Source organism: Bos indicus, chromosome 15 (assembly GCF_029378745.1).
Source record: "Bos indicus isolate NIAB-ARS_2022 breed Sahiwal x Tharparkar chromosome 15, NIAB-ARS_B.indTharparkar_mat_pri_1.0, whole genome shotgun sequence".
Lineage (NCBI taxonomy): Eukaryota > Metazoa > Chordata > Mammalia > Artiodactyla > Bovidae > Bos > Bos indicus.
The window spans coordinates 6424252-6441562 of NC_091774.1; the positions used below are offsets into that span (position 1 = coordinate 6424252).

At 41.2% G+C, this 17311-nt stretch overlaps 1 protein-coding gene across 1 annotated transcript in view; it reads left to right on the forward strand.

The window, feature by feature from the left end:
* MMP20 (matrix metallopeptidase 20) overlaps positions 1-17311 on the forward strand; it is a 57947-nt gene that overhangs the window by 11560 nt on the left and 29076 nt on the right. Inside the window, exons 3-6 of the mRNA XM_019974640.2 lie at positions 866-1014; positions 3356-3481; positions 4265-4426; positions 7158-7299. Coding sequence (XP_019830199.1) covers positions 866-1014; positions 3356-3481; positions 4265-4426; positions 7158-7299 — 579 coding nt within the window. The remainder of the gene's footprint in view (positions 1-865; positions 1015-3355; positions 3482-4264; positions 4427-7157; positions 7300-17311) is intronic.

Genomic DNA, 17311 nt, shown 5'->3' on the forward strand with positions numbered 1-17311 from the left:
TAGGACCTGGAGAAGGTAGAGTATGTGTCTGGCTCTCAATGTGGGCATTTACGGAATTCACTTCTAAATTTATTCACTTCTAACTCACCCCCACTATTCAACCTGAGCCCAAGTTCCCCCAGGTTTCAATTCCTTACTTCCACCCTTCCTTTATGGCAGCTTAGAATCCCCAGCCCTTGGGTTCCAGAGTGGCACGTCCTAGAAAAACACCAACTGTCTCTACCCACTGTATCCAAAAAGCTCTATACTTTTATGCCTTCCAATGTCATTGTCAGAGCAGGACTTGATGAAAGAAAGACTTGAGCCTTTTTCAGCCCAAGTGAGCATCCTTGTGACAAGCTAGCACTTCCTCTTTTAAGATGTACATTATTTTAAGAAAAAACATTCCCCCATGGCCCTGGGGAAAACCTGCTTGTCTTTGAGTAAGAATTTGCAAAACCTCAAAACTCTTTGTCTTTATTTTTTACAATTGAAAAATTTTGGTCTCTTTAGGGGAAAAAGATTCCTTCTCAATTAAAACCGCTTTAGAAAAAATGGACTTCTAGCTACTCATAAAGTTACACAGGTATTATTCTTTCCAATTAGTGATGTATAATAACAACAAAAGTCAAACTGTTTCAGCATCAGAAATCTCAAATTTTTCATTTCACCCCCTTCATTTTTCTTAAGTTAGCATGTTTCAGTAATGTAATAAAGATGAAAGCAAAATAAGAATTATTAATTTGGAGAAAAACCTATAAATTGTAGATTTATGGTCACTATTTTTATCACTATTTTTATTTTCAATATGAACTAGACATAACTTTCACTTTCCTCACTTAGGACCACTTGTTAAAAGGAAAACGTGTTGCTTCTGTATTGACAGAATATCCAAATACACCCCTTCCATGACCCCTGCGGAAGTGGACAGAGCCATGGAGATGGCCCTGCGGGCCTGGAGCAGCGCCGTCCCTCTGAACTTTGTCAGAATCAATGCGGGCGAAGCAGACATTATGATCTCTTTTGAAACCGGAGGTACTGTGGTGCTTCCTGGATTTTGTCTATTACTCCAGAGGAAAAATATTTCAGTACTTTTCCTCATACAATGTTTAATCCATGTGACCAGCACGCTCCTTCTCAGAACTGTGAAGGGCAGAGGCCAAGATAACGGCAAAGTCATGACCTTTATTTAGTCAGAAAACAGAGCCAGGGGAGTTCTCCACATGCTGAGCTACAGAATGGACTTGGCATAGCCCATTTTCGCTGTGGCATTGCCCCGTCAGGGACGAGTTCTGTCAGGTTTAGCTCCTCTATGGCTGGGAGGCCCTCTGACCTCACCCCAGCCCCATGATGGTGTCCATCACTCCCCTTCATATTAGCCAAGGATCTGCCCCTCTGAATCCTCTCTAAGGGTCAGTCCCACAGAGCTCCTGCAGCTTTCCTGGGCAGTGGAGGTTAGGAGGGCGGCTGCCGCTGCTGTCTGGCCCACACTTCAGACGCCTGTTGGTGGAGTTGCCAGGCCTGCCACCAGCCTGCAACACTCCGTCCCTCACTTGCCCCTGTTTCAGAGAAACGGGTCTAGAAGTAAATGAAGGAAAGGCCGTTTAAGTCCTTTCCCTCTCAGCTTTCTCAGAGTCAAGGTGAGTATCCCCACCTCTTTCCCTCCACAGATAACCTTTCTAAGTGTCCTCTTTAAAGTCTTTATCCTGATTTTAATCTGATGTCACTGGGGAGAGACATGCATAGAAGCTGGGAGAGAGGACCAAGCAAGTCCTGAGCCGGAGCCCTTCAGAGGTGGCCCTGGGGTGACTGGCCCATGGTAGGTCTCGACCCTCCCACAGGGTCAAGGCCACCCCCAGGGAAGCAGCAGGGTGGTGTGGCTTGGGGCAGATTTGGGGGTGACAGAGTTAACATCTGGCTCTCTCTTGATCTTTCAAGCTGGCTCTGTTCCCTAAAACAAGTGGACTGGGCACTCTGCTGCCATTTAACCAGGACCTCAGGGCATGTACTGATTAAACAACACTGCCCTGAAACTTGCGGAGAAGGCAATGGCACCCCACTCCAGTACTCTTGCCTGGAAAATCCCATGGGCGGAGGAGCCTGGTAGGCTGCAGTCCATGGGGTCGCTAAGAGTCGGACACGACTGAGCGAATTCCCTTTCACTTTTCACTTTTATGCATTGGAGAAGGAAATGGCAACCCACTCCAGTGTTCTTGCCTGGAGAATCCCAGGGACGGGGGAGCCTGGTGGGCTGCCGTCTATGGGGTCACACAGAGTCGGACACGACTGAAGTGACTTAGCAGCAGTAGCAGCCCTGAAACTTGGGGAATGGCACACCAGAACTTTGTTTTGTTGGTTTTAAATAAAACAAGGTATTCTCACAAAAATCCTGAAAATCTGTGAAATGTATTCTATAATATCCTTCATTTTATTCTTCCTCCTTTCCTATTATTTTGTAATGAACTTTTAAGTAAATATAGATACTAAAACAAAAGCCTATTAAGCTTTAAAAGCTGCAATTTTATAAATACTTCTGTTGCTTTCAGGAGTTTTATGCATGAAAGTATAGTAAAATTACAGAGAAATTTTCTTTCTTCTTTTGACATGTCCTTAAAATATATTGGGCTATACAAACAGAAAGCACACGCTTGTCCAATTTACTATCATCGTCTTAGCCAGATCGTATTTTTGTTTTGTTTTTTTGTTAGCAATTTTTTTTACATATACATGATATACAATGTTGTGTTAGTTTTAGTTGTACAGCAAAGTAATTCATATATATATATATATATGTTCTTTTTCAGATTTTTCCCCCTTATAGGTTATTATACTATACTCAAAAATGTTGAGTATAGTTCCCTGTGTGATATAGTAGTTCATTGTCAGTTACCTATTTTATACATAGAAATGTGTATATGTTAATCCCAAACTCCTAATTTGTCCCTCCCTCACTGCCACCCCCTAAATAATACATTGAAATCACTCTGCCAACATGTGTTCACAGTCCAGTGAGTGGATAAGATGGTGGCTGAATAACCATCTGCCTCTCTCCTTTTGTAATCTGCAGCATGGTCATAGTCTATAGTTGGCCATGTGCCAATTAATAGTGCAACAAATACAATAACGAAAGAACATTTTTTTTTAATTTTTAATGCTTACTATCTTTAAAATACAAAATATTGCTTTTATTATTTTAATAGATCACTCACTGGTATGTGAGATTCCTCTTATAAAAAATGAATATTGAAAAGTAAATCTATTTGTATGAGAAATACCAATGCTATTCAAAAAGTTATCCATTCCCTGTGATATTATGTACCCCTCAAAATTTGCTAGAAGGACTAAATCCTGTTGGCATTTTGCCCCATATGTCTAGATCACGGGGATTCCTATCCATTTGATGGGCCTCGAGGGACTCTAGCCCATGCATTTGCACCTGGAGAAGGCCTGGGAGGAGATACACATTTCGACAATGCTGAGAAGTGGACTATGGGAACGAATGGTATATATGCACAATTCACCATAACCTGGAAAATATTGTACCTTCTTCTGGGCCTCCATCATGAAACCTTGAGGTTCAACGTCCCAAGCCACCCTTTAACTAGGGGGGCTGGCTAGGAAAAACAAGTAAGCCAAAAATCCAAAAGGGAACACCATAAGGGAAAAGAACCACCCTCAATTGTGCTGTAGATTTGTCTGATCTCTAGTTCACAGGGTATAATCGCGAGAAACAGCAATACCCTACGCAACACACAGCAGTATTTTTCTTCAACTGCATAGTATTTTTTGTTTCTTACCTGTACTTGGAAATAGGCTACGTTCAGAAATGACCTAAGAAGAATTAGTACTTTACTGAGAAGTACAATGGGGATGGGTTAACATTTCTAGAATATCTGCATGTCATCTAGAAATCTCCAGTGTGAAACATGGGTGGATAAAAGAGAGCAGACAGGGAGCCAGTAAAGCATGCATGGACTAAATCTAGGTATTACAGCCACTGTTAGTGCTAAAGCCCTTCTTTACGGAGCACCATTGACCATGAACAAAATAAATCGATTTACATTTCCATCATCCCCTACCCCAATCCCCTCCTTGCCAAGGAGGGAAGAACTAGGCTAAAGTCAGCAAAGCTAAGGGCCAGAACACCCTACCAACATTATAATAACCCAGGTCTGAAAAGAAAATGAATGAACTATGATTTGGCATAAATTCTCCTGTGAAGACAGGAAATAGTGAAAATAAAACTCTGTGTTGATGCTGTCTTTTCCTCTCTCATATCATCCAGGTTTCAATTTATTCACCGTTGCTGCTCATGAGTTTGGTCATGCACTGGGCCTGGCCCATTCCACAGACCCGTCAGCACTGATGTACCCAACTTATAAGTATCAGAATCCCTATGGGTTCCGTCTCCCCAAGGACGATGTGAAGGGGATCCAGGCACTGTACGGTACAACCGCTACACTTTTTTGACTACAGACTCTGAAAGTGACAGGCATTTGGTTTCATGGCAAAGTGTATCCTGCCAGCCATTAACCTGCATAGGTGAAGATTAAGCTAGAAACCGCAGCCCCAACTATCCCCTCTTAGGAAGAACTTATTTACCATATATGAGTATTGCTTTCTTTTGTAAGATGAATATTTAAATTTTACGTCTTTCCTCCAGAACATATTGTTCCCTCGATGGCCATAGAAAATACAATCATTTGTGTGTATTTTGAGTGTTGATCAGGGGTTAGATATTGGAAAAGGGTGGATTTTTTTATAGTTCATATATATAGTGTTTATCCATTTGCAAATAAGTGACCTTATCTCGGGGCTTCCCTGGTGGCTCAGACAGTAAAGAATCTGCCTGCAGTGCAGGAAATCCAGGTTTGATCCCTGTATCAGAAAGATCCTCTGGAGAAGGGAATGGACCTTATCTTCCTAAAAATAGTAATGATGATGGTAATAACTGTACCATTTAGTCATATAGCCAGTCTGCAGTTTCCAAATCATGGTCATCAGTATGTGATGACCTCATCACTAGCCTGAGGGATGTAAAATGTTTTCTGCATTTTATAGTTGAGAAAGCTGAGGCTCAAAGACAGTAACTATCCCAAATTATCAAAATTATCTGAAATGTTAGTATTCTTTTAAAGATGATAAAGGATTATTAGGAACTCTATATCCCATTTTCCTAAACAGAAAGACAAGTCCATTCATCCATGAGAAGAAATCTTGAAACATCACTAGACCTTGACATTTTGTCTGTTTGATGGGTAAAATGCTGGAGAATCTAGGAAGCTGCCTTTCCCGTAAGCCTCAGAACCTGCTCATTCAGCATTTACTTGCAAGTACACCTGCTCTTCCACTCAGCCTAGAGAAGGGCCTGTAGAACCCAGCTCCTCCTGCCTTCCCGCATCTGGCCAGTTCATCTGTTGTTTAGACTTAGGTACACACAGCTGCAGTCAGATTTCACCTGAGGCACAAAAAAGACAAATTTCATCCCAAGAAGTGTTCAGCCAGCTGTTTCCCTTCAGAGTGGGGTCTATGCCAGTTCTGCTTCTCTCTTGAGTGACAGGAAAAAAAAAAAAAAAAAAAACTGTGAATCTCTCCATATAACAAGCTAGGGCTCCAGTGTAAAACCCTTCCTGTGGTTATCAGGGAATGCTTGCTCAGTCACTAAGTCATGTCCGACTCTTTGTGACCCCATGGACTGCGGCTTCTGTCCACAGAATTCTCCAGATGAGAATACCGGAATGGGTAGTCATGCCATTCTCCTGTGGCCCCCAAGAGGAACCCACTCCAGATCTGTGCCTACCCTTTATGGGTCTTTTTGCCCTGGAGCATCACCACCACTCTGACAGCCACTGTTCCTCAGCCAGGAGAGGAAGTTTATATTTTGACAAGGCTGTTTTTCCACAAGTGGACAAAATACAGAAACATGGTTTTATATCGCCGAGAGGCACAAGCCTCACCTACTGCTGACCACCTTACCACCCTGAGCTTCAGCAGAGTGCTTGGAGGATTAAGAAGTGTTCAAAAACTGGCAGCGTGTTTCTGATCCGACCAGTTTCCACTTTCTGATCTTTTCCCAAAGCCTCACCCCAACCTCTGATCTTCATCCTATTGCTGACCCTTCTCCACCCAGGTCTTATCCACGTCACCCCCTGGCCTCACTCCTTCCCTGATCCCCAGCTATGGTACCAAGACTCGATACAGCACAGGGACCTGCCGGGAGCAGTGGCTTAGGCAGCCCCAGCTCACTCCTCAGTAGCTGGCAGACAGTCCTCAGGAACAGAACAGGAGATGAAAACTCAACAGCATTTCCCCCAAGGCCCGGGTACTATGTTCCAAGAGGATCTACCAGAAGATGCCTTTAAATGGTAAACACCTCTATGGTACCTCAGGGCCCCAAGAATTTGCTCAGCCTCTCCTAGACACCTAAGAAAAAGCTTATGCACAGGGCAGGACACCCAGAAGCTGTTCAAAAATAAGAAAACACACAAGAAAGATATAATCTTATTGAGAGCAAGAGTACTTAATAACCAAAAAAAAAAAGAAAACCACAGAGGAAATTTTCAAAATAGATTCCTAATTCGAAACACCCATAGCTATCAAAGAAATTTGCATAATAATAAAATAATAGCTGCCATTTGGGGGGAACTTTTATTATGTGTTAAGCACTCCACTAAAAGTGTTTTTCAGGCATTATTTAATTCTCACAGAAACCTTCTGAGGTAGGTACCTTTATTGCCTTCCCCCATTTTACTATGAGGAAATGGAGGCTTAGAGAGATTGAATTATTCATCTGAATCACACGAGTCTTCCCTCGTAGCTCAGTTGGTAAAGAATCTGCCTGTAATGCAGGTGACCTCGGTTCGATTCCTGGGTTGGGAAGGTCCCCTGGAGAAGGAAATGGCAACCTACTCCAGTATTCTTGCCTGGAAAATCCCATGGACCAAGGAGCCTAGTGGGCTACAGTCCATGGGGTCACCATAGTCAGACACGACTTAGCGACTGAACCACCATCAAAGGAGTCAGAAACTAATGAAGCCAGGATTCAAACCCAGGTCCTCATGTCATCGACAGCCACGCTGTTTGTGATCTTGTAATATGCACTGGAAGTGAGTCCCTGGAGCAGAAGTGTACAGACTGCATTCCTGGTACCATTTTGACCGAGTCACTTTGAATCCTAGGACCTCGGAGAGCATTCTCAGGGAAGCCCACTGCACCCCACGGCCCCCCTCATAATCCATCCATCCCTGACCTCTGTGACTCCAACTTATCCTTCGATGCTGTGACGATGCTGGGGAAGGAGCTCCTGCTCTTCAGGGACCGGTAAGCCTGACATGTGCCCCCAGCTCTCACCAGGCCTCAGCCGCGCGCCCAGGTACATGTTGTCAGAGACGACCTTGTCGCTGCCGTGGGTGATGATTGTGCAGAAGTGCTGTCCTGTTTGATAATCGGATGGGAGGCAGGAGTCTTTGGGGAGACCCAGAATTGCCAAAGCTACTGTTTGGGGGGTACCTACAATGCTCTTGCCACTGGGCTGTTTTCTATATAAGTCCAGTATTTCTTCTAATCCTTTTCACTGTGAAGCAGAGTTAGAATCCAAAATTTACAGATGAAGACAGAAGCTCAAGAGAACACAAAACTTTACAAGGTAACACAGTTGTATTAAGTGACTGAGTTATGACATCAGCCCAGATTTCTCTGATTTCTACTTTATTCACTTCTGTATCCCTACTGGGAGTCCATAGTATATTCTCAATAAATATTTGTTAAAGAGGGTTGGGTAGATGGAAAGATGGACAGATAGGTTGTGCATGGATGGATGGATTCACAGATGAATAATCAGGTGCATAGGTAGATGGGTGGAGAGTTCTAAACTTAGTATTCTTCCTAAACCCCTGTTTCTCAAGGCCTCTTTTCAACTGTCAGTTGTCAAAAAGTGCAGAAAGAGAGGGAATATTGGTGACTTCTTGTTATACCACAGCTATAGCTACTAAAAGAATACCCTGATATTTGAGTTTCATTATTGTCGTTTTAGGAATGTTTCTTTTGGGCTTATTAATAGAAGTTTCAGTAGTTCTGTGATTTATAAAAACAATGAGATGGCATTGGTATTTGACTTTTATGGCATAGGAGACTGAGTAATTTATGATACTGGAGATGCTGGATTTTTAGTGAAGATACTATAGGAATAGCTGCAGATATAGCTATGATGAGTGGTGGTTGGTGGTTGATCTTTATTTTTTAGTAATTTTGTTGTTATGGAGATTACTCATGGAAATTAAGTAGACATAAGTTTAACATTAGTGTAATAAGGGAAAGGGAGAGAATTAAAACTTTTTGTTTATTTGAAGATAGGAAGTAGGCTTTGGTAATACATTTTTATAGCCAAATTAAGTGTAATAATACTTTTGGCTTGCTGAAAGGTGGATGGATGGTGACAGCCAGTGAGTGACAACTGGAAAAATCTGAAGAGGTTGAAAAATTCATCCAGGTGCTTCCCTGGGGACTCAATCAGTAAAGAAACCTACAGTGCAGTAGATCTGGATTTGATCCCTGGGTCGGGAAGATCCCCTGGAGAAGGGACCGGCAACCCACTCCAGTATTCTTGCCTGGAGAAACCCATGGACAGAGAAGCCTGGTAGCTACTGTCTGAGGGGTCCCAAAGAGTCATATACCAGTAAGCAACTAACACACAAAGGGGAATTAAATTTTAGGTTTTGTGTTATAAAGTTAAATTCAAGTACTAGAATAAAACCTGAGAGAGTTAGAGCAAAGCTGCTCATTTTAGGTGGTAGGGCAGAGTTATATGTCAATAGTTATTGGAGTAATCTTGTTGGAAGTAAAAATTCTAGTGAAAATGCTTCTGATTCAAAGACGTTTAATAGAATCATTTAGGAGAGGATTATTTTCATTTATTAAAATTAGAGTCAAAAAACAAGATTCTTCTAGACACATGAAGAAAAATCATTTGAATACTTTGGGCAGCTGCTAAGAAAGTGGCAGTGAGTCTTATTAATCAGGTGCAGGCATTAGTATACAATGTGTTAGCAATTTTGATAATTCAATCTTTGGAGAAAAATCCTTTAAGGGAAGGCCTGTCTACGAGCTGTAGGCTTCTGATAGTAAGTGAGGCTGAAATAAAGAGTAAAGCTTTAAATAAGCTGCCCGTTTGAAAGGTGACCTGAAATAATATGCATTTTTAAAATGCAGGTGTGCAGACATGAATGAATGCTAAGTGCGGTTGACTAATACCAATAGTAACTATTACTAGGCCTAAATGGCTTGATAGAGAAGAGACCAATCTGCTTCATGAGAATAGTTGGTGTGGGTAGTAACACCTGGACAGATGTCAGTGTTTTGGATAGTTTTATTATTTTCTATCACTGATAAAAACAAAGTAATAAAGCTCCAACCATTGTGCTTGAGTGAGGCTGGGGGAAGTGGTGGGCAAGGCCGAGATGGAGGGACTCGCCAGCCACAGCTGGGAGCCCCGTTGGTACGAGTAGACAGTGACCAAGGTTAAGCATGAAGACTTGTTGGAAAGCTCATGAATTAAAGTTGCATTGTTCCTCTTTCCCTCCTACTGTGCTGTCTCTGGGAACATGGCTACCAGTTACTCTGTAATTACTTCTCTCCTTGGACAAAAAGAAACCTCCCAACTCTCACTTCCACTCCTCCATTTACTGGGGACAGAATTCAACCACATCAGAATAGGCAGAGGTAGCTTAGGCATAAGCATGTGTGACATTACTTGTTCTTTTTCTTCATTGGAAAAGAGTGTGTGTTGAACTCATGTAGGGTGCTAACCCCATCACAGTACCTGGGCCTGTAAAGACAGATCAACAGTCCCCTGGCCTTTGCACACCTCAAGGTTAGATGAGGGAAAGAAACACCCAAACAGCACTGCCATCTGTGTGCTGTGGGTGTATTTAGACAGACAGAGAAAAGCTCTGGTGTCTCTTTCTATAAAAGCACACTAATTCCATCAGCCCCGCCCTCATGACCTTATCAAGCCCTAATCACCTCCCACTGGTCCCATTACACTGGGGGTTACGATGAACGATGTGAAGACACAGACGTTCAGCCCATAACACAGAGTAATCATATTGTTAAACATGTTATTGAATATCCTTCCAGACTTTTTCTCTGGGTAGAGCTTTATCATAAATATGGGAGGGAGATAGGGATATCCACAAAAGTAAGACTTTGTAATGTGCTAGATGTGCTGATTTGCAAACTTTTTCACTCAATTATCTCTCATTTTTTCCATGTCAATGAACTTTAATTTTCATCTTTATTTAATATATGTGTATATCATCCCAGTGTATAGATCTATCCTTACTTATTTAACCAGTCCCAAACAAATGAACATCTGGATTGTTTCCAATTTTTAAAAAGTTAGAAACAGCTGAACTAAATCTTCAACAATAGATGGGCATCTACTTTTCAAAGCAAGTGAGAGGAAAACCCAGAAATCTAGGCTTTAGCCTTAGGCTAAGTTGGTTTGAATTCTGGTCATGCTTCCTACTGATCAGGTGACACTGGGTAAGTCATGTGCCAAACTTGTGAGCACTCAATAAAAGGCAGTTACAATATTTAGGAGGGGGAATCAAAAATATGTACAATGGATTAAGGCTTGGAAACAATCAGAGGTATTTTTAATTGTTACCTGTTTTGATTGATTCTTTTTTCTTAAGACTTGCTGATTATTTACTGTGTTTTTATTATTACCAAAAAGTAAACCAAAGTGGAATCAGTAGGCATTGACCCAGGAGCGATAGGCAAGGTGCAGAGCAGGAGAGCCCCAGACACCGTGCAAGGTGACGTCGGCTCCACCTGACTCCGTGCTGTCCTGATGAGGGGTGTAGCGCCTGTGCCCCGGCGCAGCGAGTAGCTGCTTCTTTTGGTATTATCAACAGTTGTGATAGAGGCAAAGGAGACGGTGAAGTCAAAGACAGCCCTTTCACACAATTATATTTTCTTTAAAAACTAAAGGAAACACGTTTTAAACCTCTATTTATCAAACTATGAGCATTCAACAATTGCTGACAACTAATTGGAGATAATGTATCCTTTTATGAAATACCAAATGTAAATGAAATGTAAATACTGAGGGTGGTAAGAGAATAGAAAGAGAAGTATAGATATAAGGGACATTTATAAAGGGGTAAGCAGGGAAGAAATTAGGGGAAGAAAGGTAGCTCATTAACATATATCTGCTCAGCCATCACCTTCTCATCTTCTTCCACTCAGGATCTGAGGAGCTATTGTGGTAAGGGCAGGTAATTCCAAAGAACTAGGAAGAGCTAAAAAGAGAACAAGGAAAAAATAAATAAATAAATAAAAAGAGGACGAGGATGCTACCCTTTCAGCACTGGAGCTGCCACTAACCTGCCATGGGACCTTGAACCTCTCTTCCTCCTTTGCAAAAGCAGATGTTGCCTGATATTTGTTGTGACTTCAATGTGTTCAGTACTTGGTGCTAAGCATTTTGTTATCAACTCCTTACAGCAGCCCTGTAAAGTATGAATTATTATTACTCCCTTTTTATTAGACATAGAAAAGATGAACAACTTGTTCGTGCTCACAAGGCTAGTCATGTTTGAAGCTGGGGCCCACACCCACAGTCCTGTGCCGGAGGCTGTGCTCCTAACTGCCCTGCCCTGCTGCCTCGTGGGTGCCGTGCAGAGCTGGACTCGCATGGCGCTGATCCCCTACTAGCCGTCACCAGAAGTCCCCAAGGGCTTGCTAAGCCTGGACAAAGAACAAAGAATTCTTTCAGCCACAGCCAGCATGGCAACCTGGGGGTTATACGAAAGCATTCCCAACCTGTTCTCTCCCTCCCGCCAGCCTGGAATTCCCCATCACTAACAATAATCTGTTGAAGAGACATTTCAGGCTGTGCATGTAATAACCGCACAGTTTGTTTCCAAAGCATGATGGAATGCAGTGCCTTTTAAAGTCACTGTGAGACTGCTGCATATTCTCCACAGTGTATAAATGAATTTGGGTCCATTCAAATGTTCTGTTTGAAGAGAAACTTCAGCTATACACACACACATACACACACATATTTAATTCACATAGATTTACTCTTTATAATAAATGACAAAATATTATCTCAGATTTCCTTGAAATGACTGGAACAGCAGTCATACCCAAATGATATTTGTATGTCTTCTATTATTCTGGGTTTTATATGATACAATTTTAATGATAAGATCAAGAATATGTCTATCAGCTTCAGATTTCAGAAGAATAATAGCATTTCACATGTAGAATAGCCATAAAGGTTGATCATGTCCAAATCCTTCATTTTGGAGACAAGAAAGTCAGGCCCGGGACTCTCAGCCCAGAAGACCCTGCTCTGAAACCCAGGCCTGCTGACGCCCAGCACAGAGTCTATCACTCACATAGAAAGCTTCATAGCTGTGCAGTGGAACTGTGAAGAGAATGTTGAATTTTGACTTGAATTCATGAATGAATGCCTTCTGACTGGAATGCATCTGCGTGAGTAAGAAAAGCTGCTATGTCCCTGGGTCCTGGGCCTGCAGGTAAGGTGAAAAGCCACAAGGAGAAGGAGGTTCTTGAGTAGCCAGGTCCCCAGAAATGTCTGCTAGGCTTCTCCACATGCTGTTTTGTTCTCAAAATAGGGTTCTTTATTTTAAAACATCTGTAAATCCCTGACTGATCGACTAATTGTCACATTCTTAAAGATGTTATGTATCGTATATAGTAATGGAAAGAAAAATAGGTTTCAGGGTCATGCATGTAGGGATTGAAGAGAAGGACGAATGTAAGAGGTATCTTGATTTGATGAGAACAATGGAAAAAGAGAGTCGATGGTAGCAGCATCTCTCACTTAGATAAGAAAATCAAAAAGATTTAGACACATCAAGAAAAATTCAATTTTAGATAAACTCATAATATTATTAATTATAAAATCTGACATTTATGATCCTTTACGATATGCTATGTTATCCTAAGCATTTTATAGACATCTGCTCCTTCAATCCATGCTCTTTGTCCCAGCTAGAGTTTTAACCTAGGTTTACTTGACATCAGAGACAGAATCATTACAATGGAACCCCAGATAAGTCAGGGGAAAGAAGATTGTCTTTTTTTTTTTAATGATCAGTAGTGTACAATGCTGTTGAGGTCACCAGGTTGAAAACTGAAGAACAGGACTGACTGTCTGGGATGATGAAGGAATATAGTTTTAGCAGCACAGCTGGGGCTTCCCTGGTGGCTCAGTGGTAAAGAACCCACCTGCTAATGCAGGAGATGCGGGTTCAATCTCTGCCTGGGAAGGATCCCGTGGAGATGGAAATGGCAATCCACTCCATTATTTTGGCCTGAGGAAATCCCATGGACAGAGAAACCTGGAAGGCTACAGTCCATAGGGTTGAAAAGAGTCAGACACGACCTAGCGACTAAACAACAAGGAGGAATGAACCCAGATCCTGCAGAATGAAAAGGCCAAGGGTAATGGTGGGCTTCCTAGGTGGAACTAGTGATGAAGAATCCCCCCTGCCAGTGCAAGAGGCAGAAGGGATGAGGGTTTGATCCCTGGGTCACAAAGACCCCCTGGAGGAGGGCCTGGCAACCCACTCCAGTATTCTTGCCTGGAAAATCCCATGGTCAGAGGAGCCTGGAGGGCTATAATCCCTAGGGTCGCAAAGAGTTGGACACAACTGAAGCGACAGCATACATGCGTAGAGAGTGATGGTATAAATCATTCATTTTCAAATCATTCATTTGAAAATCTTGTTAATAACAAGGAGTTAAGTCAATAACTGGAAGAGGCAGCAGAGTCCAATGAGGATTTTTCAGTCTGAGAAATACCTGGGAATATTTGAAGGCATAAAAAGGAGCCATTGAGGAGAAAGAAATGCAAAGCTCTATCAGAAGGAGAGACAATATAATCAGTACCCTCTCCTATTATTAATAGATGAGTCCATTGGAACCTAGCGTTTTCCAGATTTTCATGGGCTCGAGGAAAGCGTGCACAACAACTAAAGAGGAAGTCTTCCTCCTTCAGTCTCCCTGAGGATATTTCTTTTCTGGCTATAAGGTTGCATCACTGAAAGTCAACACATGGCATTGTATTTACTTAGATTGATTCTCTGTTATGTATTATGAATTCAAAGAGGCAGAAGGTGTACAAAGATTGCTGATTCACTGTCGTTTCTTCTGAAACCCCTCCTTCTGACTAAGGACGAGGTTCTTTACATCTTCATAGGTTGTGGCTTAAAATATAGATCTCCATAGGCTCCACAGATGGATATATACACTTAATTTAAGGACACTATGAATAGTTTTCACTGTTTTAACCACTGTCTACATGTAGGATTTTAATTTTATAAGCTCTGTTTTTCTTGGTTTCAGGGAGATGTTTAATGCATGTCTGATTCTTGGCCTCTTAACCCTCCTGATATAAACAGCCCTGGTTAGCAAGCTCCCCACAAATGAATGCCTTCTTGACCAATGATGTGATTGTTTGTATTTCAAAGTTTCCACAGACAAAATTTTATATTAATGAGAAAAATTTAGAAGAAAATTTAGTTCTATTCATAAACTCTAAGTATTACATAATTAATAAATTTGTAGGGTGAAAACATCTTTTTAAAGTATTTACAAATAATTGTAAGATTATTTATGCACTTTCATATGCATTGTCTCAATTGATCCTTTGAAATGTTAGCAGTTATTATTATATTTTTCATTCTTATTTGACAAGAAGAAATTTAGCCTCAGAAAAATTAAGTGACTCATACAAGGTCTGCTGCTACTGCTGCTGCTGCTGCTAAGTCGCTTCAGTTGTGTCCGACTCTGTGCGACCCCCTAGATGGCAGCCCAGCAGGTTCCCCCATCCCTGGGATTCTCCAGGCAAGAACACTGGAGTGGGTTGCCATTTCCTTCTCCAATGCGTGAAAGTGAAAAGTGAAAGTGAAGTCGCTCAGTTGTGTCCGACTCTTCGCAACCCCATGGACTGTAGCCTACCAGGCTCCTCCGTCCATGGGATTTTCCAGGCAAGAGTACTGGAGTGGGGTGCCATTGCCTTCTCCATACAAGGTCACACATCCAATAATAAAATCAGGTCTCAAGCACCCATTGCTTCTTTCACTGCGCCACAGTGCCCATTCTCAGGGAAGAGAAGCATCAATTCAACCCAGCATCAAAAGACTGAAAGAAAAAAGACATCCCCTCCTCCTGAAACTAGGGCACAGAGTGACAGAGAATAGAAGAGTCAAGGAAAGTCAGGGGTGAACATGAAAGGGCCCATCAACTCTTGCTGGATTACAGCCAGCAAAGAGGTGACCGTGTCTCCTAAAAAGGAAAGAGCGAGAGGATCAGTCAAGCAGGTGGGGAATGAAGACAGAAGGGTCCAACAACAACAGAAAAAGGATAAAAAGCTTAACAGACTTGAATCAAGCCCCAGATGTGCCAGGACTTGCTGATCCCGAGAATACATAGATGAATAATACACGACCCTGCCGCAAGGAGCTCACAGGACTGGCAGCAAGCACCAGGAATGTTACCAGTGACTTCTGCTCAAACCTGATGACTTAGATGCTGTTCTTTAGTAAAGAAAATATGAAAACTGATGATTAAATAAGTTCTACACAACCGTGACATCTATCTATCTAGTCAACAAATATTTATTGAGCCTAACTATGTTCCAGATACAGCTTTGGTTCCTGGCTAAACAATGCAGTTAAATATCTATCAGCAAGTCTTTAATATCAATAAACTCCATTGTTTTGCCCTCCTTACCTAAGATCAGATTACAGACTATTAATATCTGTTTATTTCACTACATTTTAAAAATATCCTGCAATTGTTCTTTTTTATTTTAATTGAAGTATAGTGGGTTTCCCTAGTGGCTCAGTAGGAAAGAATCTACCTGAAATACAGGAGAAGCAGGAGACATAGGTTCTTTCCCTGAATTGAGAAGATACCCTGGACCAGGAAATGGCAACGCAGTACTCTTGCCAGGAAAATCGCATAGACAGAGGAGCCTGGTGGGCTGCAGTCCATAGTGTTGCAAAGAGTCAGGCACAAGTGAACACACATGGTTGGTTTACAGTTGAGTTAGTTTAAGGAATACAGCAGCGTGATTCAGTTATACATGCATATATTTTTTCAGATTCTTTTCTCTTATAGATTATTATAAAATATTGAGTATAGTTCCCTGCACTATGTAGTAGGTCCTTGTTGGTTATCTATTTTATATGGAGTAGTGTGTATATGTTAATCAAAAACTCTTATTTTATCCTTCTCTCCCTTTCCCCTTGGTAACCATAAATTTGTTTGCTATATCGATGAGTCTAATTCTTTTTGTATGTAAGTTCACCTGTATCAGTCTTTTAAGATTCCACATATAAGCTTATTATATGATATTTGTCTTTGTCTGGCTTACTTCACTTAGTATGATAATCTCTAGGTTCATCCATGTAGCTACAAATGGCATTATTTCATTTGTTTTATGGATGAGTAATATTCCATTATATACATATATATGTATGTATATATATGTATATATATATATTCCATCTTTCATACCCATTCATCTGTTGATGGATACTTATGTTGCTTCCATGTCTTGGCTTTTGTAAATAGTGCCACAGTGAATATCAAAGTGCATGTATTATTTCAAATTGGTTTTCCCCAGATATACACCCAGGAGTGGAATTGCAGGATTATATATAGCTCTATTTTTAGTTTTTTAAGGAACCTCCTTATTGTTCTCCATAGGGACTATACCAGTATACATTCCCAGCAACAGTATAGGATGGTTCCCTTTTTCCCATACCCTCTCTATTGTTTAGACTTTTTGATGCTGACCATTCTGACTGGTGTGAAGTGATACCTCACTGTAGTTTTGATTTACATTTCTCTAATACCATTAATGATGGTGAGCATTTTTGTTTGCCTTTTGGCCATCTGTACATCTTCTTTGGAGAAATGTCTGCTTAGATCCTTTGCTCATTTTTTGGTTGGATTGTTTGCCTTTGCAAATACTTTCTCACATTCTGTAGGTTGTCTTTTTATTTTTTTTTATGATTTTATTTGATGTGCAAAAGGTTTTATGTTTAATTAGATCCTGTATGTTTACTTTTTTATTTCTATGACTATGGGAGATGGATTCAAAAAGGTATTGCTGTAATTTATGTCAAAGAGTACTCTAGCTATGTTTTCCTCTACAAATTTTATAGTATCTGGTCCTACAGTTAGGCCTTTAATCCATTTTTAGCTTATTTTTGTGTGTGATATTAGAGAATATTCTAATTTCATTCTTTTACATGTTGTTGTCCAGTTTTACCAGCACCAC